The sequence below is a fragment of the Scyliorhinus torazame genome, chromosome 3, assembly GCF_047496885.1.
Source record: "Scyliorhinus torazame isolate Kashiwa2021f chromosome 3, sScyTor2.1, whole genome shotgun sequence".
NCBI lineage: Eukaryota > Metazoa > Chordata > Chondrichthyes > Carcharhiniformes > Scyliorhinidae > Scyliorhinus > Scyliorhinus torazame.
Window position 1 is genome coordinate 252,508,752 of NC_092709.1, and position 23,764 is coordinate 252,532,515.

Sequence of the window (23,764 nt, forward strand, 5' to 3'; positions counted from 1 at the left end):
AAAGCCTTCGTGATCACCACCGGGAGGCACTGAAACACAAAGAGGAATCTCGGGAGGACCACCATCTTAACCGCCTGCACCCTCCCTGCCAGTGACAGGGATACCATATCCCATCTCTTGAAATCCTCCTCCATTTGTTCCACCAACCGCGTTAAATTTAACCTATGCAGTGTGCCCCAATTCTTGGCTATCTGGATCCCCAGGTAACGAAAGTCCCTTGTTACCTTCCTCAACGGTAGGTCCTCTATTTCTCTACTCTGCTCCCCTGGATGCACCACAAACAACTCACTTTTCCCCATGTTCAATTTATACCCTGAAAAATCCCCAAACTCCCCAAGTATCCGCATTATTTCTGGCATCCCCTCCGCCGGGTCTGCCACATATAGTAACAAATCGTCCGCATACAAAGATACCCGGTGTTCTTCTCCTCCTCTAAGTACTCCCCTCCACTTCTTGGAACCCCTCAACGCTATCGCCAGGGGCTCAATCGCCAGTGCAAACAATAATGGGGACAGAGGGCATCCCTGCCTTGTCCCTCTATGGAGCCGAAAATATGCAGATCCCCGTCCATTCGTGACCACGCTCGCCATCGGGGCCCTATACAACAGCTGCACCCATCTAACATACCCCTCTCCAAAACCAAATCTCCTCAACACCTCCCACAAATAATCCCACTCCACTCTATCAAATGCTTTCTCGGCATCCATCGCCACTACTATCTCCGTTTCCCCCTCTGGTGGGGGCATCATCATTACCCCTAACAGCCTCCGTATATTCGTGTTCAGCTGTCTCCCCTTCACAAACCCAGTTTGGTCCTCGTGGACCACCCCCGGGACACATTCCTCTATTCTCATTGCCATTACCTTGGCCAGGATCTTGGCATCTACATTTAGGAGGGAAATAGGTCCATAGGACCCGCATTGCAGCGGGTCCTTTTCCTTCTTTAAGAGAAGCGATATCGTTGCTTCAGACATAGTCGGGGGCAGTTGTCCCCTTTCCTTTGCCTCATTAAAGGTCCTCGTCAATACCGGGGCGAGCAAGTCCACATATTTTCTATAGAATTCGACTGGGAATCCATCCGGTCCCGGGGCCTTTCCCGCCTGCATGCTCCTAATTCCTTTCACCACTTCTTCTACCTCGATCTGTGCTCCCAGTCCCACCCTTTCCTGCTCTTCCACCTTGGGAAATTCCAGCCGATCCAAAAAGCCCATCATTCTCTCCCTCCCATCCGGGGGTTGAGCTTCATATAATTTTTTATAAAATGCCTTGAACACTCCATTCACTCTCTCCGCTCCCCGCTCCATCTCTCCTTCCTCATCCCTCACTCCCCCTATTTCCCTCACTGCTCCCCTTTTCCTCAATTGGTGTGCCAGCAACCTTCTCCCCATATTCGTACTGTACACCCTGTGCCTTCCTCCATTGTGCCTCTGCAGTGCCCGTAGTCAGCAAGTCAAATTCTACATGTAGCCTTTGCCTTTCCCTGTACAGTCCCTCCTCCGGTGCTTCCGCATATTGTCTGTCCACCCTCAAAAGTTCTTGCAGCAACCGCTCCCGTTCCTTACTCTCCTGCTTCCCTTTATGTGCCCTTATTGATATCAGCTCCCCTCTAACCACCGCCTTCAGCGCCTCCCAGACCACTCCCACCTGGACCTCCCCATTATCATTGAGTTCCAAGTACTTTTCAATGCACCCCCTCACCCTTAGACACACCCCCTCATCTGCCATTAGTCCCATGTCCATTCTCCAGGGTGGGCGCCCTCCTGTTTCCTCCCCTATCTCCAAGTCTACCCAGTGTGGAGCGTGATCCGAAATGGCTATAGCCGTATACTCCGTTCCCCTCACCTTCGGGATCAACGCCCTTCCCAGCACAAAAAAGTCTATTCGCGAGTAGACTTTATGGACATAGGAGAAAAACGAGAACTCCTTACTCCTAGGTCTGCTAAATCTCCACGGGTCTACACCTCCCATCTGCTCCATAAAATCTTTAAGTACCTTGGCTGCTGCCGGCCCCCTTCCAGTCCTGGACTTCGACCTATCCAGCCCTGGTTCCAACACCGTATTAAAATCTCCCCCCATTATCAGCTTTCCCATCTCTAGGTCCGGAATGCTTCCTAGCATCCGCCTCATAAAATTGGCATCATCCCAGTTCGGGGCATATACGTTTACCAAAACCACCGTCTCCCCCTGTAGTTTGCCACTCACCATCACGTATCTGCCCCCGTTATCCGCCACTATAGTCTTTGCCTCGAACATTACCCGCTTCCCCACTAATATAGCCACCCCCCTGTTTTTCGCATCTAGCCCCGAATGGAACACCTGCCCCACCCATCCTTTGCGTAGCCTAACCTGGTCTATCAGTTTCAGGTGCGTTTCCTGTAACATAACCACATCTGCCTTAAGTTTCTTAAGGTGTGCGAGTACCCGTGCCCTCTTTATTGGCCCGTTCAGCCCTCTCACGTTCCACGTGATCAGCCGGGTTGGGGGGCTTCCTACCCCCCCTCCCTTGTCGATTAGCCATCCCCTTTTTCCAGCTCCTCACCCGGTTCCCACGCAGCTGTATCTCCCCCAGGCGGTGCCCCCCCGCCCATCCCCTCCCATACCAGCTCCCCCCTCTCCCCAGCAGCAGCAACCCAGTAATTCCCCCCTCCCATCATCGCTAGTGTAATTACTCCCCCCATGTTGCTCCCAGAAGTCAGCAAACTCTGGCCGACCTCAGCTTCCCCCCGTGACCTCGGCTCGCACCGTGCGACGCCCCCTCCTTCCTGCTTCTCTATTCCCGCCATGATTATCATAGCGCGGGAACCAAGCCCACGCTTCTCCCTTGGCCCCGCCCCCAATGGCCAACGCCCCATCTCCTCCACCTCCCCCCATCACCACCTGTGGAAGAGAGAAAAGTTACCACATCGCAGGATTAGTACATAAAACTACTCTTTCCCCCCTTTTTAACCCCCCTCTTCGCCCCCCACATTCGCCCCACCACTTTGTTCAAACGTTCTTTTTAATAACCCGCTCATTCCAGTTTTTCTTCCACAATAAAAGTCCACGCTTCATCCGCCGTCTCAAAGTAGTGGTGCCTTCCTCGATATGTGACCCACAGTCTTGCCGGTTGCAGCATTCCAAATTTTATCTTCTTTTTATGAAGCACCGCCTTGGCCCGATTAAAGCTCGCCCTCCTTCTCGCCACCCCCGCACTCCAGTCTTGATAAACGCGGATCACCGCGTTCTCCCATTTACTGCTCCGAGTTTTCTTTGCCCATCTAAGGACCATTTCTCTATCCTTAAAACGGAGGAATCTCACCACTATGGCTCTGGGAATTTCTCCTGCTCTCGGTCCTCGCGCCATCACTCGGTATGCTCCCTCCACCTCCAACGGACCCGCCGGGGCCTCTGCTCCCATTAACGAGTGCAGCATCGTGCTCACATATGCCCCGACGTCCGCTCCCTCCACACCTTCAGGAAGACCAAGAATCCTCAGGTTGTTCCTCCTTGCATTGTTCTCCAGTGCCTCCAACCTTTCCACACATCGTTTCTGATGTGCCTCATGCATCTCCGTCTTCACCACCAGGCCCTGTATGTCGTCCTCATTCTCGGCTGCCTTTGCCTTCACGACCCGAAGCTCCCGCTCCTGGGTCTTTTGTTCCTCCTTTAGCCCTTCGATCGCCTGTAGTATCGGGGCCAACAGCTCTTTCTTCATTTCCTTTTTGAGCTCTTCCACACAGCATTTCAAGAACTCTTGTTGTTCAGGGCCCCATGTTAAACTGCAACCTTCCGACGCCATCTTGGTTTTTGCTTGCCTTCCTTGCCACTGTTCTAAAGGATCCACTGCAATCCGGCCACTTTCTCCTCCTTTTTTCATCCGTATCCAGGGGGGATTCCCTTCTGGTTTACCGCACAGTGTTTTTAGCCGTCAAAATTGCCGTTGGGGCTCCTATCAAGAGCCCAAAAGTCCGTTTCACCGGGAGCTGCCGAAACGTGCGACTCAGCTGGTCATCGCCGCACCCGGAAGCCAATGTTGACCTGTTCTGATCATACCATGATTTTCTTACTCTATTGTTGAGACTTCCTTAATAATAGAACCCATCACTTGTCCAATGACTGATGTCAGACTAGGTGGCTTGCATTTTCTCTCTTTATCGTTTCTTGAATAACGGTACAACATTTGGCAAATTATTAAAAGTTAACTCTACCTCATCGCATCATACTCAATCTAAAATAGCTTTAATAGGGGCAATTTAGCATGGGCAATCCACCTAACCTGCACATCTATTGACTGAGAGGGGAAACCGGAACACCCGGAGGAAATTCATGCAGACACGGGGAGAAAGGGCAAACACGACACAGTTACCCGAGGCCGGAATTGAACCTGGGACCCTGTGAGGCAGCAGTGCTAACCACTGTGCCAGCGTGCTGCCATCCTGTAAGCATTCCACAAACTAACTTTCCAGACCACCTTTGCCAATTTGATTCACTCACTCTATATAAAGATTAAAGTCTCCCATAATTGATTTCATTACCTTTGTTCTAAGCTCGAATAGGTTTTTGTTTAATGCTCTGCCCAACAGTGTAACTGCTGTTCAAGGACAATAAACTACTCCCACCAGCATTTCCTGACCTCCACAATACCTAACCTTCACCTATACAGAGTCTACCTTCCCGATCGCTTGAGGCAAGATCCTTTTGCGCTATGCCCTTATGTCATATGTACAATCAGGGCTCACCTTGTCCTTCCATCCCATCTGTCGTGTCAAAAAGTTGGCCGAAATGTTCTGGCTGCTCCCGCCAGAATCTTCCGATCCTGCCAGCGGCGACACCCTGCCACGTGCTCCCTGGCGGCAGAGGGTGCAAACTAATGGGAAGATAACTTGACAGCAGCAGGATCAGAAGATCCCACTGCCTGCCAATGATGGGCACAAAACATGCTGCGGGAGGGCGGAAATCCTGCCTGTTGTGGATCTCGGAATATTTAATTCCTAACATTGCAACTATGTCTCTGAATTGGTGGTGAAATCTAAAGATGTATCTCTATTTGTTCTATTAGTTCATCTACTTTATTGTGGCTGTTTCATACATTCAGATAACGAGCCTTTAATTTTATTTTTATACAGCTATATTTTGCCTGGGTCTCATTTGCTGATGGACTATCGTTAAACTCTCTGTCCCTTCCTGTAACACTCTACTTATCTTTACTTTACTACATTGTTCCATTGTCTCGACTTTTCTCTTTGGCCTTTCACCTGAACTCTTTCCCCTATCAGTTTAAAATCCTGTATGATTATACAATTTGTCAGGACACTGATCTCTGCCGTGTTTAAATAGTACCCATCCTAACAGTACTCTTTCATGAGTACAGGTGTCTGTGCCCCATGAATTGAAACCCCTTCTTCCCACTTCACTCTTTAGGCGATATGGTTAATTTTCTAATTTGCATGACCCTATACCAATTAGCTCGTGGGTCAGGTAATAATTAGGGGACAGAACCTTTGAGGTTCTGTATTTTATTTTGGATCCTAACTCCTTAAGTTTCCTCAGCAGAAAATCATTCCCAACTTGCACCTATATTGTTGGCTTCTACATGGGCCATGACAATTGAATCAGTTGGATCCTGGTTGTGAGAGCAGAAAATAGCATCTATCCCCGGCAATAAATGATCTGGAAGAAGGAACTGAAGGCACTGTTGCTAAGTTTGCAGATGATACAAAGATCTGTAGAGGGACAGGTAGTATTGAGGAAGCAAGGGGGCTGCAGAAGGATTTGGAGAAGCTAGAAGAGTGGGCAAGTGGCAAATGAAATACAATGTGGAAAAGTGTGAGTTATGCACTTTGGCAGGAGGAATTTAGGCATAGACTATTCTCTAAATGGGGAAATGCTTAGGAAATCAGATGCACAAAGGGACTTCGGAGTCCTTGTTCACGATTCTCTTGAGGTTAACGTGCAGGCTCAGTCAGCAGTTCGGAAGGCAAATGCAATGTTAGCATTCATGTCAAGAGGGCTAGAATACAGGACCAGATATACACTTCTGAGGCTGTATAAGGCTCTGGTAAACCCCATTGGGAGTATTGTGAGCAGTTTTAGGCCCCTTATCTAAGGAAGGATGTGCTGGCCTTGGAAAGGGTCCAGAGGAGGTTCACAAGAAAGATCCCTGGAATGAAGAACTTGTCATATGAGGAACGGTTGAGGACTCTGGGTCTGTACTCGTTGGAATTTAGAAGGATGAGGGGGGGATCTTATTGAAACTTAACAGGACACTGCGAGGCCTGGATAGAGTGGATGTGGAGAGGATGTTTCCACTTGTAGGAAAAACTAGAACCAGAGGACACCTCAGACAAAAGGGACAATCCTTTAAAACTCAGATGAGGAGGAATTTCTTCAGCTAGAGGGTGGTGAATCTGTGGAACTCTTTACTGCAGAAGGCTGTGGAGGTCAAATCATTGAGTGTCTTTAAGACAGAGATAGATAGGTCTTTGATCAATAAGGGGATCAAGGGTTATGGGGAGAAGGCAGGGGAATGGGGATGAGAAAATATCAGCCATGATTGAATGGCGGAGCAGACTCGATGGGCCGAGTGTCCTAATTCTGCTCCTATGTCTTATGGTCTTAATCTTGACCCTACTACTACTACGGCATCTACTACTACGGCATAACATCCTGCACCATGGTGCTATAGTCAGTTTGTTCATCCACCCTGCAGTGCTTGTTCTCATACACACAGCTAGAAAATACTTTGTAACGGTTGGCCAATATCAAGGGATGAGGCACCTCTATCACTTCATGCTTTCTCCCCATAATTGCCTGACTCACAGCTACACCTTCTTGTCATTAATGATTGATCAACTGTAAAATTCTACTTAACTCAAGTGCGTGAATGCCTCCTGGAACAAAGTGTCCAGCTAACGTTCAGTCTGATTCTCCGCAATGTCTGCAACTCAGACTCCAGCCTAGCAACCTTCAAATTGCAAAAGCTTTCCACAGGTATGATCGCCTGGGTCGACATTGCATTCACAGATTTCCATTTGTTGCAGTCATGGCACACCAGCAAACCTGCCATGTCTGACCTAATTTATTTATTTGATTAGTTAATTTGTTTTTATCATTTTTCATGGCATGAGTGTGTCGGTGACTGGGCCCTAATTGTCCTTCAGAAGATGGTAGTGAGCTGTCTTCTTGAACCGCTGCAGTCCATGTGGTATAGATACACCCACAGTGCTGTTAGGGAGGAATTCCTGGGGCGGGATTCTCCCATCTGATGGCAGGGTGTTGACGGCGTCGTAAAACTGGAGAGTTTAACGACAACGTCATCGGACCGCTAAGTGTAGCGATCGTCTGCCCTACAGGAGGCCAGCACGACATTGGAGTCCATGCTACTTCCGACCGGAGCGAATGCGCGGTATCTTCCTTCTCCGCGCCGGTCCTGACGCAACATACCTAGGGCTACAGGGGCCGGCGCGGAGCAAAAGATTCCCCCACCAGGAGAGGCCGGCCCACCGATCGGTAGGCCCCAATTGCAGGCCAGGCCACGGTGGAGGCCTCCCCCAGGGGTCGGACCCGCCCCCGAATCAGGCCGCCCCCGACAGGATGGACGGCGAGGTCCTGCCGGGTAAGACCAGATGTGAACGGCGCTGGTGGGACTCAGGCTTTTTCGGGCGGCCACTCAGCCCATTCCAGGCGGAGAATTGCCAGGGGGGGGGGGGGGGGGTGTGGCCGCGCCGATTTTCCAGTCACTGGAGAATCAGCGGACTGGCGTCGCGGTGGCATCGCGCGATTCTCCGAACCGGCGTGGGCTGAGAGAATCCCGCCTCAGGAATTTTACTTGTTACTGAGCTGACACAACCTCCTACCTTGCAAATGAGAAATGGGCATTCACCAGCTATTTTTGGTAAAATAAATTGAAAAATCAGAACCTCCTTCCCCATCTACGTCCAATTCTCATTTGCATCAAATTCCCGACTTAGGTCCCAGTTCATGAAGCACTCTGCTCTCGGATGACTCTGCGCTTCCCCATTGATGAATGTTGACATCCATTGACAAAATTAATAAAAGTACATTTCTTGTATTTGACAGGCTTTGCAGTCAGCATATACACGGTCGATATCCTCTTATGTAAGTCAAGGCATTTTATTTTAATAATTAAGCCAAGAGAAAAAAAAGGTTTTACACATATCATAAAAAATTATCCACCTAGCATGTTACCTGCTTTATGCTTTCAGAGATGAATCCACTGTAAGGTTTGTCAGTGAGGTACTTCTGATATACTTCTAGAACCATCAATGCCACTTCTGTGTGAAGGCAAGGGTCAAGAGCGAGGGTTGATTGCTGGAAAATAAAGTACTAACTCAGAGATATTGTTAAATGTACACGGTTTACGGATTTATGTTTACTCTCACGTTCAATTAAATTAAGTTTTCATTAATCTGAATATTATTCTTTGCATCCTACTTCCTGGGTACAATTTGAATTAATATATTATAAGGCCCCATATTGAAGTGGATTACAGCTCTAGGGTCTACCCTAGATGAGAAGCAATCCCTCAACAATCACCCTCACCTGAGTTCAAGGCAGCCACCTCGCACAGACACTTATTTTGGGTCTGAGAAAAGTGAACGTCTCTCCAAGGAAGGCAACTGTTCAGAGATCTTGGGCTGAATTCTCCATTATTGGGACCATGTCCCCACGCCAGCGTCAAAACGATAGAGTTTTACACCTGCAAATTCTGGATCAAAGGGACACGGATTCCCAGCCCTGCAGGGGACTCGCAGGGAAACCGGAGTAGATCTCGCAGCTTTTGCTGCAGATACAGGCCCCCACACATCCGGGTTGGAGGCCGCGCATGCGCACGATGGCGGCCTCCAGCAGCCGCGCCGTGCTCCATGGCAGATACGGACCGCGGAGCTAGACCCAAAGGAGACCGCCCGACCCTCAAAACCTGCATCATCATTTCCCGGCTCCCTATATGGCACCCCCTGGCCTCCGATCCGCCCGCTCCCGATCAGGGTGGCCATGGACTGTGTCCGCAACCGCCACGCGATATCCCGACCGGCTGGAGCACATTAGTTCCACGCCATTGGGATTTCAGTCGGTCGGGGGCGGAGCGGGCCACTGGCAATGGCCTCAGGCAGCGCACTCCCGAGTAAGCCGCTTTTCGGGGCCCGGAGAATTGGTGAACCAGCGCCGGTCCGGATTTCTTGCACCACATGGCCCCCGCGCCAGCCGCGATTTCGGCACGAGGGTGCGGAGAATCCAACCCATTACCTTTTTCGAGAAAGCTGTTAAATAATTTGTAGACCAAGTTGTAACTACTCAGATATTATAAGGGTCCAGGGGTTGCTCTTCAAAAATTATATCTTCCCACTTTAAGAAAATACAAGAGAGGTGGGCTCTTACACTGCATGCAGAAGACTACAGAGACGTTATACTTGACCAATTTATTTATAACTTTATTACAGTACTATTTAGCACGCAGTGAATTTTAAAGTGGATAAGTACATCTCAAAGTTAATGACTATGAAAGAAAAAAAATAGTCTTAATCTTAGTCCTAGTCTTAGTTCTAATACAGAACCAAATAAAAATACAATTCAACAGCTAATATTAATTAAGGATGCCATCAATATTCAAAGTATGTTACCTGAATCACCAGTGAATCAGTTGTTGGATACGAAAGCTATCTACTTTATAATATCCAACCCCTCGACAACCAGAGAAATATTAAAGGGATTCTCAGTCCCCTTCTACAATATCTCTAATATTCCGAAAGGAAGCTGGAACATTTCTAAGCCCGATTACACATTCTTTAGCAGCAATGGGTGCTGCCTCTTTGATCAACTCTTCCTTTAGATGTGTCCTTATTATTCACTGTTATTTGTTAAAATGGTTTTATTATATTTGCGTTGTGAGTCTGATATCTCGTTATCATGTTCTTAAGTATGCCCTTAATATCTTTCCTGTTTATCTCATTGTTTCAATTTTTTAAATAAAAGTAATTTAAAACTTCTAATAGAGGAATATAGCTTTTCAAAGTCTGCTTTTCCAATTTGCTGAGTTCAGTTCTAAGAAAGATAAGGCGTGGGAGGAGTAGGCCATTCGGCCCATCGAGTCTGCTCCACCATTCAGTAATATCATGACTGATCTGATATAATCCTCAACTCCACTATCCTGCCTTATCCCTATAACTCTTGATTCCCTGACTGATTAAAAATCTGTCTTTAACATACTTAACAACCCAGCCCCTATAGCTCATTGCAAATTCACTTCATCTCTGCTTTAAATGGGCGACCCCTTATTCTGGGATTATGCCCTCTGGTACTAGACTCTCCCACAAGGGGAAACGCCCTCTCAGCATCTACCGCGTCAAGCCTCCCTGAGAATCCTATATGTCTCAATAAGTTAGCTTCTCATTCTTCTTCATAGATGAGAGACAATACCATTGTAAATTCTTCTAAAGTTCCTTTGAAAAAGAATTCAGTTTGAAAAGAACTTAAAAGGCCTTGGTGCTACTTTATGCATGGCACAAACCAGGTCTGTTCAACATGTTCAACATTGATAAGATTTTAGAGTCCGTTAATAAAGATGAGATCGCTAAGTACTTGGAAGTACATGGGAAAATAGGACTGAGTCAGCACGGCTTTGTCAAAGGGAGGTCAGGACTGACAAATCTGTTAAGAGTGAGGAGGTAACAAGGAGGTTAGACAAAGGAGAATCAGTGGATGTAATGTTTTTAGATTTCCAGAAGGCCTTTGACAAGGTGCCGCATAGGAGATTGTTAAATAAGTTACGAGCCCATGGTGTTAAGGGTAAGATCCTGGCATGGATAGAGGATGAGCTGACTGGCAGAAGGCCAGTGGGGATAAAGGGGTCTTTTTCAGGATGGCAGCCGGTCACTTGTGGTGTGCCTCAGGGGTCTGTGCTGGGACCACAACTTTTCACACTATACATTAATGATCTGGAAGAAGGAACTGAAGGCACTGTTGCTAAGTTTGCAGATGATACAAAGATCTGTAGAGGGACAGGTAGTATTGAGGAAGCAAGGGGGCGCAGAATGATTTGGACAGGAGAGTGGGCAATAAAGTGGCAAATGAAATACAATGTGGAAAAGTGTGAGGTTATGCACTTTGGAAGGAGGAATTTAGACATAGACTATTTTCTAAATGGGGAAATGCTTAGGAAATCAGAAGCACAAAGGGACTTGGGAGTCCTTGTTCATGATTCTCTGAAGGTTAACGTGCAGGTTCAGTCGGCAGTTAAGAAGGCAAATGCAATGTTAGCATTCATGTCAAGAGGGCTAGAATACAAGACCAGGGAGGTACTTTGGAGGCTATATAAGGCTCTGGTCAGACCCCATTTGGGGTATTGTGAGCAATTTTGGGCCCCGCATCCAAGGAAGGATGTGCTGGCCTTGGAAAGGGTCCAGAGGAGGTTCACAAGAATGATCCCTGAAATGAAGAGCTAGTCATATGAGGAACGGTTGAGGACTCGGGGTCTGTACTCGTTCGGAGTTTAGAAGGATGAGGGGGGATCTTATTGAAACTTACATGATACTGTGAGACCTGGATAGAGTAGACGTGGAGAGGATGTTTCCACTTATAGGAAAAACTAGAAGCAGAGGACACCATCTTAGACTAAAGGGACGATCCTTTAAAACTGAGAGGAGGAGGAATTTCTTCAGCCAGAGGGTGGTGAATCTGGGGAACACTTTGCCACAGAAGGCTGTGGAGACAAGGATGAGTGTCTTTAAGACGGAGATAGATAGGTTCTTGATTAATAGGGGATCAGGGGTTATGGGGAAAAGGCAGGAGAATGGGGATGAGAAAAATATCAGCCATGATTGAATGGCGGAGTAGACTCGATGGGCCGAGTTGCCTAATTTTGCTCCTGTGTCTTATGGTCTTATCTATTGCAACCAAAGCTGTGAGCTAGTGCTGTCCATGTATATGTTTCAAGGTTTCGCAGCATAAATAGCTATCCATGACTACGTGTCCAGTTTCTCATATTATGACCTAAAACAAAATAATTCTACCTATGTATACATGTGTTTCCTTCATGCTATAGCTGATGTTTACTGAATGCACTGTAGATCTTGAGCTTATTTTCTCTTCTCTGACAGTTGAGAAAGTGTGTCACCTGGAATTGGGTACCTGTTCTTAGGCCACAAGCAGTTGAGGGTAATTCAGCAGATGTAGTTTGCTTGAATTTTCAAAAGTTGTTTTACAAAGTTCCTCAAGTGAAGCTGGAAAGTAATATTAAGGCTTATAGAATAGGAAACACAATGATCTAGATATTTAAGGATAGGTTGGAAGGAAAAAGGATTAAAGGAAGATGGGAATGAAGTACATATGATTGGGATTATTTTTTATGTGAAGGACAAATAAAACAAGAGGGTTTGAGCCAAATGGCCTGTTTTTGAGTAGTAATTTTGTGCAAATCTGTTTAGATATACAACTGATTTGTGAAAAGAGGGCAGGTAGTGATAAAAGGAGAATGTTCTACCTGAGGAAAAGTAACCAGCGAAGTTCCACATAATGCGCAACTCATGCAATTTCCAATATTAATGTAGGACATTGTTATGGTCCAGGGTTTAGAGAACCCCAAAGTGTATCATGGAATTCACCTGACCCACAACTTTAAATAGATTTTGGTTATGGGGAACACAAGGGCCCACTTAACAGGTGTGGTGCAACAGAGAACTAAGAGTATTTTTAAACAAAAACAATGTTTATTCTATGAACCCAGTTAACATTTTATAAACATAGTGAACATCTTAGCAAACATCAATTCAAATACACTCCCCAAATACAGTACTCTGTAAGACATCCATAAGACAAAAACCCTTTTTACAGAAGGGCAGCAGGTTTAAATGCTCTACTGAGAGCAGTTCCCACTTTGAAATCATCAAATGAACATTCTTTAGCTTGCAGAGATTCATACACATCTTGCTGTGACTGCAGCTTCTCCAAATCTAAAACGAAACTAAAACAGAGCCACAAAGCAGCTTTCAGCTCAAAATGAAAGTGAAAGACCCACACTCTGACATCACTGCTGCCATTTGAGAAACACACATTTCTTAAAGGGACTCTTACATGACAATATGGAATAAGACATCTCCAGTAGTACTATTAAATTTACTGATGGCAAATATTCTACAAGTACATGACGAGGGGAGCCAAGCTTGAGACTTGGATCAATTATGCAGATATACTGAACTATAGGAAATAGATTTGAATGTTGACACATGTAGAATGGTGCATGCAGGAAGAGTAAACACAAATGTTGCATGAATAAGTCTCCACTGGCACAAGTCAAAAAGGGAAAAGACAAAGATCTGATCATTGGCAACGTACAACTCAATGGTAAATCAGATCTGGGGTACAATGTACGGCTTTGATCGTGCCCATAGATATGTTCACAATATAAAGGGGCCATAGGAGGAAACCCAGAATAATCCAAGGCCTCCCAAAACGAATTTATGAATAAAAGAGAAAAGATAGAGTGAAAACACGATTATAGATCTTCAAATAATCACAGGCCTGGAGTTCACGACTACAAAATTTACAAGCGTTGATTAAGATTAGAAGTTAGAAAAAACCCAGAGTGGAGGATATGTGGAATAAATTCCCAGAAAAGGAGGGCATAAGCTATGAGGAGCGATTGAATAAACTCGGTTTGTTCTCACTGGAACAAAGGAGGTTGAGGGGCGACCTGATAGAGGTATACAAAATTATGAGGGGCATAGACAGAGTGGATAGTCAGAGGCTTTTCCCCAGGGTAGAGGGGTCAATTACTAGGGGGCATAGGTTTAAGGTGAGAGGGGCAAGGTTTAGAGTAGATGTACGAGGCAAGTTTTTTACGCAGAGGGTAGTGGGTGCCTGGAACTCACTACCGGAGGAGGTAGTGGAAGCAGGGACGATAGGGACATTTAAGGGGCATCTTGACAAATATATGAATAGGATGGGAATAGAAGGATACGGACCCAGGAAGTGTAGAAGATTGTAGTTTAGTCGGGCAGTATGGTCGGCACGGGCTTGGAGGGCCGAAGGGCCTGTTCCTGTGCTGTACATTTCTTTGTTCTTTGTTGTTCTTTGTGCGGGTTACACTGGAGATTCCTTATTTGCAGTCCAAGCTAGGTGAATCTTCCAGCTTCCTTTATATCCTCACAAACTTGAACTGTTCAATCTGAGCATAAGCTCCCATCTGTGTTCTGCATGGTGAACAGTAGGGTCAACGATTGCTCTGCTTTGGGTGCCAGGCTGGTGCCTTTATTTTCCTGCTCTCTCTCTGATGCTTGCAGGTTATCTTGGGTCTATAAGGTTCAGTGAGATCTTAAGAAACCCTGGAAGCCAATATTACAATGGCTTGCTATTGAATTTTTCCCTCTCCAAGCCCATCTGCAGTGTCGTGAATCACAGGGACTTGTGTCCAGTTGAAATGCCAATTAGTTATCTTCCAGACTCCCAAATCCATTCTATCATGGAATTCAAAAGTCAGTTTAAAATACGAGTCTTTATAAATTTGACATTCCTCTTTTTCAAATTTTAAAATGCCCAACTCTTTTTTTTCCAATTCAGGGGCAATTTTGCATGGCCTCCTTACCTGCACATCTTTGGGTTATGGGGATGAGACCCAAGCAGGCACGGGGAGAATGTGCAAACTCCACACAGACAGTGACACTGGGCTGAGATCGAACCCGGGTCCTCAGCACTGTGAGGCATCAGTGCTAACCACTACGCCACCATGCTGCCCATACATTTGACATTCCTAACACCTCCCTGTGAGACTTGGAGATCAACAGTACACCCAGTCAGCAAAATTATTTCTACAATTGTCTACAGGTGGGAGAACGTTGCACCTTGTTCCCTTTTAAGGACCAAGCTTGTTGTTGGGCATTTTACCTTAAATTAAAGAGACATTTATAAAAAAAACAGCAGAATTATATAACTGTATCGTCTGACTTACCAATCATAATTCAAGAAATAGTTAAAAGTTTGTCTGTGAATCATAGAATTTACAGTGCAGAAGGAGACCATTCGGCTCATCGAGTCTGCATCTATTTAAGCTCATGCCTCCACCCTATCCCCGTAACCTTACATAAACTTTTTGGACACTAAGGGCAATTTAGCATGGCCAAGCCACCTAACCTGTACGTCTTTGGACTTTGGGAGGAAACTGGAGCACCCGGAGGAAACCCACACAGACACGGGGAGAATGTGCAGACTCTGCACAGACAGTGACCCATGCCAGGAATCGAACCTGGGAACCTGGAGCTGCAAAGCAACAGTGCTAACCATTGTGCTACCATGCTGCCCAAGTGTGCTGAAGAAAAAAAAGACTTGCATCTGTACAGAACTTTCCACGTTCACCAGATGTCTCAAAATGCTTTTTTGAAGCGAGTCACTGATGGAACACATCGCGGATATGAACTCAGTTACACGTGTAAAGTTCTCTTAAATGTTAGGTGCACCCAAGCTACAACCTGAACTTATAAAATAGTCTAATATGAAAAGTTTCTAGACCAAACAATAATTGAACTCGATGATTGTAGACTGTGATTAATTTTAGCAATTATTATTCCTGGTGTTAGTAGAGGTGTGGGCCAGCTTAAACAAACTCTACCTTGACAGAATATACATTATATAATATAATATGAAGGAGTGATAAAGCTTTGGTAAGCTGCTAATGGAATGTTACTTTTGCCACTTTGCAAATAATAGAAGACCTACAGTGCAGAAGGAAGCCATTTGACCCATCGATGCTATACTGACTGTCCGAAAGAGCGCCTCATTTGCCTGCCTCATCCACATAACCGCACCTAACCATTGGACACTAAAGGGCAATTTAGCATGGCCAATCCACCTAACCTCCACATCTTTGGACTGTGGGAGGAAACTGAGGCACCTGGAAGAAACCCACGCAGACACGGTGAGAAAGTGCAAACACCACACAGTCACCCAAGGTCAAAATCGAACCTGGGTCCCTGGTGCTGTGAAGCTGTGCCACCCACCTACGATCTTATAACATACCTGTTCGTCAAGTCCCCAGTTCAGTCCTTCAAGTACGATGCAAGCCAATTTGTTCTCCACAGTGGATAAATTGTAGTTCAGAAGCCATTCACGAATTACATCCATTTCAGTTGAGGTGATTTTCCACTGGTGCAGGGGAAGTTCTTTAAATAGATATAGAGAAACCTGCAACAAAAAAAGTCTCGATTTTCTGTCTCTCAAAAGAAATCAAGTTTAAATATTGTTTTCAAGATAGATATTAGGGCATAGATCCCATTCGTATCCATTTCTGTGCCCAAATGGTTACTTTGCGTTTAAGTTGTACAAAGCTGTTCATGATGCGCTAATCATAAAATCTAATGTTATAACTCTCCTACACTCATATTCCCACTATAAATATTTTGCTGCTTAACCAGCTTAATTTGCTATTTCAATTTCACAGACTCTTCAAAATGACAATATTATCCTGCTCTGTAGCATTTTAATTTCTTATTTCATTTTGAGATCTATTCTCAGTGCTGAAAATTGTAACATGTTCCCAGTAAAAATGACCTAGAATAGCATTGGAAATGGCATTAACATTTCCAAAGCGGGAATACGTATCATGCCATTAACTGCAGAAATAATGTCAGAGGATGTGTAATTTGCTTTGACTTTGTGAAAATAAATTTAAAAAGTTAAAATAAAAATGTTAGCAATATATTTTGAAACACATATATACTATAATAGTTATCACCAGCCAATTTCAACTGCTGCTAAATTTTATTTTTCGGAAGCACATGTAATAGGATGTTACATTTTTGTAAATAACGCAACAAAATTACAAAAGAGGCTTAATGTACATGAATACAACATTAAAACTGGCTCAATAAAATCATTAGACATGGCTAAGTGCCTCAATAAGCCCCATCAGAGACCAAAGGAGAAACAGGATGAGAACATGAAAACATGGTAAAACGGTGCACACCCTCCTACAACATGTCTGCTCACAATTCCTAGGATAAATTTTCCACGTCATGTTCGGGCGCACCCAATATCACCCTTAACTCTAGCAGCACCAAAGACATACCACAGCCTCCTCTCCTCAGATACCAGCCCTGTCTGCACCCATGTAGGAACCAATCATGGATTATTTATACCTGCTCTTACAAAAGAAAAAAACAAGAAAATACACAAAAAACCCAGTTCTAAAGGAGAGTTATATATATATATTCACACAGCTTAACTTAACCGCAGTCTTAGGCCCAGTACAGAACAAACATTATTTCATACATTTGTACAGAGAGGACCAGCAACATGTTCTGATTATGATCAAGCCTTCAGAGCCTCTCAAAAAAAAGAGGAAAAAGAGCTACCATAAGTAAACTACAGGATAACAAAGGATCAGGGCCCAACTCGGGTTCCATTTTGCCCTGGCGTATGCCGACCACCCATCAATGAGGAAGAGACCAAGCTGCTCATTTAACCAAGAAAGCGACCCACCCCACAGGGGGGCAACAGGATGTCAACCAAAATACAGAACTCAGCTCAACCCTCGACCCAGGTACACTGAAGAAGCAAAACCCAGCCTCTCAGAACGTTCTCAATAGGCGTCTTCGAGAAGGAACATCACAAGCTCCAGGGGGTCATCCATAGCACCGGGACTGGCTTAGTCCAGCACCTCCCGACAGACAGGAATCAATACCCCCAGTACATCCCAACAACCATATCCCAGCCGGACCTGCACCTCTCCAACCTATGCAGTGCAGAGCTCTGCCCCACTTATACTGAAAAGCAAAAAGGATTACGCTATCCCCAACCGGGGAGACTCCATCATCGAAGAGAAGCAGAATTGCTAAGACACCCAACAATTGGGCGTCCTGGGAGGGGGGGCAATTCTGGGGAACCTCCCCTGACCACCGGACCAGGATTAATAACAGCACCCTGTTCACCCAGATGAAGAAAGGAAGAAAAAGAAAACCCTAAGGAAAGAATGCCCGGACTGATCTAAAAATAGTAACGATCACCCAGCACCGTTCGCCATCACAGGAAGGATACGAAGAACAATCTCTCCTAAACAGTCCAGCCAAGGACTAACTAAAACAACCACTCATATCCTCCCATTATAACAACTTTTAAAAAAGGGCTGACCCAGAGGAAAAACTCCAACCTCAAGGAAGAGTCAGAAGGAACCAGTCCTCCTCAGGATACATAATCTGCCCAGATCATCGAAAGAGAAGGCCACGGATTCTTAAATCCAGTAAAATAATATCTTTCCTTAAATAAGGGGAGCAAAAAGATGTGGGCCATGATCTACCGGCCATATCGCATCCCAGTGGGTACGCGACGTAGCTGTTAGATCCCGGATGAAGCCTCCCACGGGCTTCCCGACAGCCACAACGCCTCACGGAATCTACCCAGGTCCTGTAAAGCGCTCGCTTATGTAGTCCTTAAACCTACTTATTGCGTACTTACCTGGTATCTACCGGCCTCTCCGGACCTACCAACCGCCCCAGGAAGACTGCAGCCGGGCACCATTCAGTACTGGTCCTACCGTGGACTAGGTGAATGGCACCCAGGGGTTTTGTGGGCCATCGAAGGTCCCTGGGTGGTTTGAGATAGGGCAGGTTGGCCCCCTGGCCGTCCCCTGTAATGTGGGCACCTTGGCCCTGCCAGGATGGTACCTTGGCACTGCCACCCTGGCACTGCCAAGGTGCTCAGGTGTCACTGCCAAGCCGGAAGGAGTACCCAAGGTGCAAGGGTCAGGGCACGAGGGGGGCCATGGCTATGAAAGGATGGTTGGGGGGCACGGTTTGAAGGGTCAGGGGGGGATGGAAGGCAGGTAAGTAGGGCCTCTGGGAGGTTGGGGGGGTTGAAGGGTGGGGGTCTGGAAGGGGGTGTGGGGTAATGCCAATGTGTGTAGGTGTGACATTGCCCATGAGTGGGGGGTGTGGGAGACTCACAAATCCACTTAAAGATCGGGGCACCCTTTCAAAATGGCGGTACGATCGGAGTTCAGCTCCCCAGTGATGAAAAAAATTTGACGTGTGGGCTAAACCGGTGAGAAACTCCTCAGGGACCAAAAAAGTGACTAAGTGACGTTAGATAGCGGTGGGGAACTTGCTGGTGGGAAACGCCCAGAAAAACCCACCCCAAATGACATTTAGAAAAGTTTCCATTAAATCGCTCCTATGGTCTCATCAGTCTTATACTCCAAAGCCCTTGAAATAAGGGCCAACATTCCATTAGCCTTCCTGATTATCTGCTGCACCTGTGTATTAGCTTTGTTTTTCATGCACACGTTCCCCAAGTCCCTTTGTGTTGCAGCTTTCTGCAGGTTTTCCTCTATTTAAATAATACTCTGTTCTTTGTCCTCCCTTCAAAAAGAAACAATTTCACATTTTCCCACATCATACAATATTTCTGTAAGGCGTCTTGGGCCATTTTACCATGTTAAAGGTGCAGATTGTTGTAGCAAAAAGCAGTTAATGCTTTCCGCCTCATAATAAAAACAAATTGCATTTATCCAGGTAGTAGAAGCTCACACTGTTAATGTGAGATACAGAGGTCAATTCAATTTCTTCAAGTAAAATTAATCAACTAGTTTATGAACAAATTTTGGCGGTTTATCCAAAGTTAAAACAGTACATACCATTCCAACTTTTTCAATGGTTTCTCGGGTGCGATCCAGAAGTATAGAGATTATATCAGGATGAACAGTTGAAATTGTGGCCAAAAGTTCACGGCCAACCTTGGAAAAGTTTTCCCTGGTGCAAAGACTTACGTAAGCTACCTGTGTGGGATCAAAACAATTGGGTAAATTTATAAACACACACCAGGGTATGTATTACAATAGTCCATTATCCTAGTCGGGCAATTCCAAGGTGGTGGTGATCATAGTATTTCTGTACTGCTATATTTACAATTTTTTAAAAATATGAAGTTAAAACAGGCATCATGGCCATAGTACGGATTATTGCAAAATAATCTCTCTTATATGTACCGTTATGATCCCAGCTGACTGGACAAGTCAGATCGCAGAGTGGAACCTGGCTTGATCTATCCTAACTTTTGATTTTTGTTTAGAAATGTGGAGGGCAGCTACTGAGCAGGAGACTGCTGATCAACTTTTAATAGGAGAATAAACATTTGTTAAACAAGAAAAGACAAACTATATTATTCCTTACCCACAACTACACCTTTTACAGATAAATACATTCATAAGAATAACACACACGTTACAAAAGTCTATCTTATATTCTCATGTTCACAGTCAGTACACAGTCCATGTAAACCGATGGGTGATGTGCGGTCAGACACACCACACTCTGAAACTAAGTGACAGATGCCAGCCCAAAGCAACTTCTATGGATTTCTCAATAAACTCCCCTCAGATGCTTGTCACCACAGGGAGCCAACTGGCCTCCCAGGAGCTCTTATCTTTTAACTTAGAACATAGAACGATACAGCGCAGTACAGGCCCTTCGGCCCACGATGTTGCACCGAAACAAAAGCCATCTAACCTACACTATGCCATTATCATCCATATGCTTATCCAATAAACTTTTAAATGCCCTCAATGTTGGCGAGTTCACTACTGTTGCAGGTAGGGCATTCCACGGCCTCACCACTCTTTGCGTAAAGAACCTACCTCTGACCTCTGTCCTATATCTATTAACCCTCAGTTTAAAGCTATGTCCCCTCGTGCTAGCCATTTCCATCCGCGGGAGAAGGCTCTCACTGTCCACCCTATCTAACCCCCTGATCATTTTGTATGCCTCTATTAAGTCTCCTCTTAACCTTTTTTTCTCTAACGAAAACAACCTCAAGTCCATCAGCCTTTCCTCATAAGATTTTCCCTCCATACCAGGCAACATCCTGGTAAATTTCCTCTGCACCCGCTCCAAAGCTTCCACGTCCTTCCTATAATGCGGTGACCAGAACTGTATGCAATACTCCAAATGCGGCCGTACCAGAGTTTTGTACAGCTGCAACATGACCTCATGACTCCGGAACTCAATCCCTCTACCAATAAAGGCCAACACTCCATAGGCCTTCTTCACAACCCTATCAACCTTGGTGGCAACTTTCAGGGATCTATGTACATGGACACCTAGATCCCTCTGCTCATCCACACTTTCAAGAACTTTACCATTAGCCAAATATCCCGCATTCCTGTTATTCCTTCCAAAGTGAATCACCTCACACTTCTCTACATTAAACTCCATTTGCCACCTCTCAGCCCAGCTCTGCAGCTTATCTATGTCCCTCTGTAACCTGCTACATCCTTCCGCACTGTCGAAACTTGGGTTTCCAATCTCCACTCTCGAAGAACTCGCCTTGGAATTTCCTTCCAAACTGTACTTTTACTTGAATACCTTCCACAAGGATCCACCTCCAGTGTTTCGATCTCTGATACTGATATTCCACTCCCCTGGATCGCCATATGCATTCAAGCTGCCCCTTCCACACACTCTCAGATACTTAGCTGTGCCAACAGAACACCACTGCCTCACAGGCCTTATTAAAGAGTCACCAACTTCTGGCTGTCTGCTTCGGTCTTCTGGCTTCTCACCTGCCCACTTTGTCTTGATTCTGCTCCTTGCAGCGTCCTCTCTTTAATTTGGAGCTTTGTCCTCTGCTCCTTACTTCAACTTCACGGAACGGGGTCTTGTTCAAATTTCTGTTCTTTTTCTCTGACTTAAGTGTCTTCTGAGACTTTTGTTTTGTCCTAGTCCCTAGTTTCTGGGACTTTGGTTCTCTTGGGAATCTGCTTTCCGCAGTATCCTCTGCTATCCAGCTCCTTCCAATTGAACTAATACTGCTTTCAGTTTCCCTGTCCCTGTGGGTCCCCAGTTGCTAGGCAACAGTCAAGTTTTTTCTATTTTGTTTTAACTTCCCTAAACCACTACCCTTTGATAACAGCTCTCTAATTGCCAGAGTCACAAAACTTCATTACAATACAGGTATACAAACAAACCCACAGACATCTATCTATGGTGAAAATAAAACTCAGGTTCTCCCTTTCTTAATACACAAATACAGAAATATAAATTAAATGTAAACTTAAAGCTATAGTTTATTCCTCTCACACACAACTTACTTACAGAATCAGAATCATAGAATTCCTACAGTGCGGGAGGCCATTTGGCCCATCGAGTCTGCACCAACACTCCGAAAGAGTGCCCTACCCAGACCCACGTCCTATCCACTTGGGCACCTATCCTTTTGGACACTAAGAGGCAATTTAGTCTGGCCAATCCATCTCACCTGCACATCTTTGGACTGTGGGAGGAAACCCACGCAGACATGGGACAAACTCCACACATAGTCACAAGGTCAGAAGTGAGCCTGGGTCCTGGTGTTGTGAGGCAGCAGTGTTAACCACTGTGCAACCATGCTGGCCCCACTTAAACTATATCTCATATCATAGAACTTAACAGTGCAGAAGATGGCCATTCGACCCATCGAATCTGCACCGGCCCTTGGAAAGAGCACCTTACCCAAGCCCACACCTCCACCCTATCCCCGTAATCCAGTAACCCCACCGAACCCTTTTGGACACTAAGGGCAATTTTGCATGGCCAATGCACCTAACCTGCACATCTTTGGACTGTGGGAGGAAACCGGAGCACTCGGAGGAAACCCACGCAGACACAGGGAGAATGTGCAGACTCCGCAGATAGTGACCCAAGCCGGGAATCGAACCTGGGACCCTGGATCTGTGAATCAACTGTGCTAACCACTGTGCTACCGTGCTGCCATTATCTAGTTCCTAACAGTCCATTGAAATGCTCAACAATGCAATTTCTTTCCGATGGTCAGTTCCTCTTGTTGCATTTTCTCCCTACCAGTGTCACTTTTAATTACAAGCCTTAAAAGCATGTACTCAATCCAACCCAATTTAGGCTTATGGAGTATCCTCCTCAAATTTGGTTGCCCTCAGATATTTGTCACCATACTCTGCGTACTCCATGATGGGCAGCACGGTAGCACTGTGGTTAGCACTGTTGCTTCACAGCGCCAGTGTCCCAAGTTCGATTCCGGCTGTGTGGAGTCTGCACATTCTCCCTATGTCTGTGTGGGTTTCCTCCGGGTGCTCCGGTTTCCTCCCACAAGTTCCGAAAGACGTGCTATTAGATGAATTGGACATTCTGAATTCTCCCTCTGTGTACCTGAACAGGTGCCGGAATGTGGCGAATAGGGGCTTCTCACAGTAACTTCATTGCAGTGTTAATGTAAGCCTACTTGTGGCAATAAAGATTATTATAAAGATTATTTTGTCATTTAATCTGTGATCCTCACTAACAAAAGCACCACAGACCCGATCTCAATGAAGACTGGAGTCAAACAAGATTGTGTCTTCTCACCAACCCTTTCTCCATTTTCCTTGCTTCAACACTACAGCTCACCTTCAGCAAATTATCCACAGGCATGGAGATAATTTATAGGACAGATGGAAAACTGATCAACCTATGCTATCTTCAGTCCAAAATCAAAATCAGTCCAATCTCAGTCACTGAGCTCCGGTATGCAGATGATGCTTGTGTGCACTCACTCAGGAACTGAGCGACCATTGCCGGCTCCTTCTTCAAAATGAAAGAGAAAATGGGACATTCACGAAACTCCCAGAAAACGATGTCCTTTTCCAACCAGTTCTCACAGCATAACACCTTCCCCATCAAAAATGATCAATGGAGAGACCCTGGAAAATGTGGGCCATTTTCCATATCTTGGGAGCCTCCTCTTGATGAAGGCAGACAAAATGACAAAATTCATCATTGCCTCCAATGTGCCAGCT

The 23,764-nt window shown here is 45.6% G+C and overlaps 1 protein-coding gene across 6 annotated transcripts in view; it reads right to left on the reverse strand.

Annotated features, from left to right (window-relative positions):
- The window catches only part of epg5 (ectopic P-granules autophagy protein 5 homolog (C. elegans)), a 269,249-nt gene that overhangs the window by 147,899 nt on the left and 97,586 nt on the right, over positions 1-23,764 (reverse strand). For all 6 annotated transcript variants that reach the window (XM_072497129.1, XM_072497130.1, XM_072497128.1 and 3 more), the window contains exons 13-15: positions 19,616-19,756; positions 16,006-16,170; positions 8,188-8,310 (exon numbers count right to left, since the gene is read on the reverse strand). In XM_072497129.1, the coding sequence (XP_072353230.1) occupies positions 8,188-8,310; positions 16,006-16,170; positions 19,616-19,756 (429 nt within the window). The remainder of the gene's footprint in view (positions 1-8,187; positions 8,311-16,005; positions 16,171-19,615; positions 19,757-23,764) is intronic.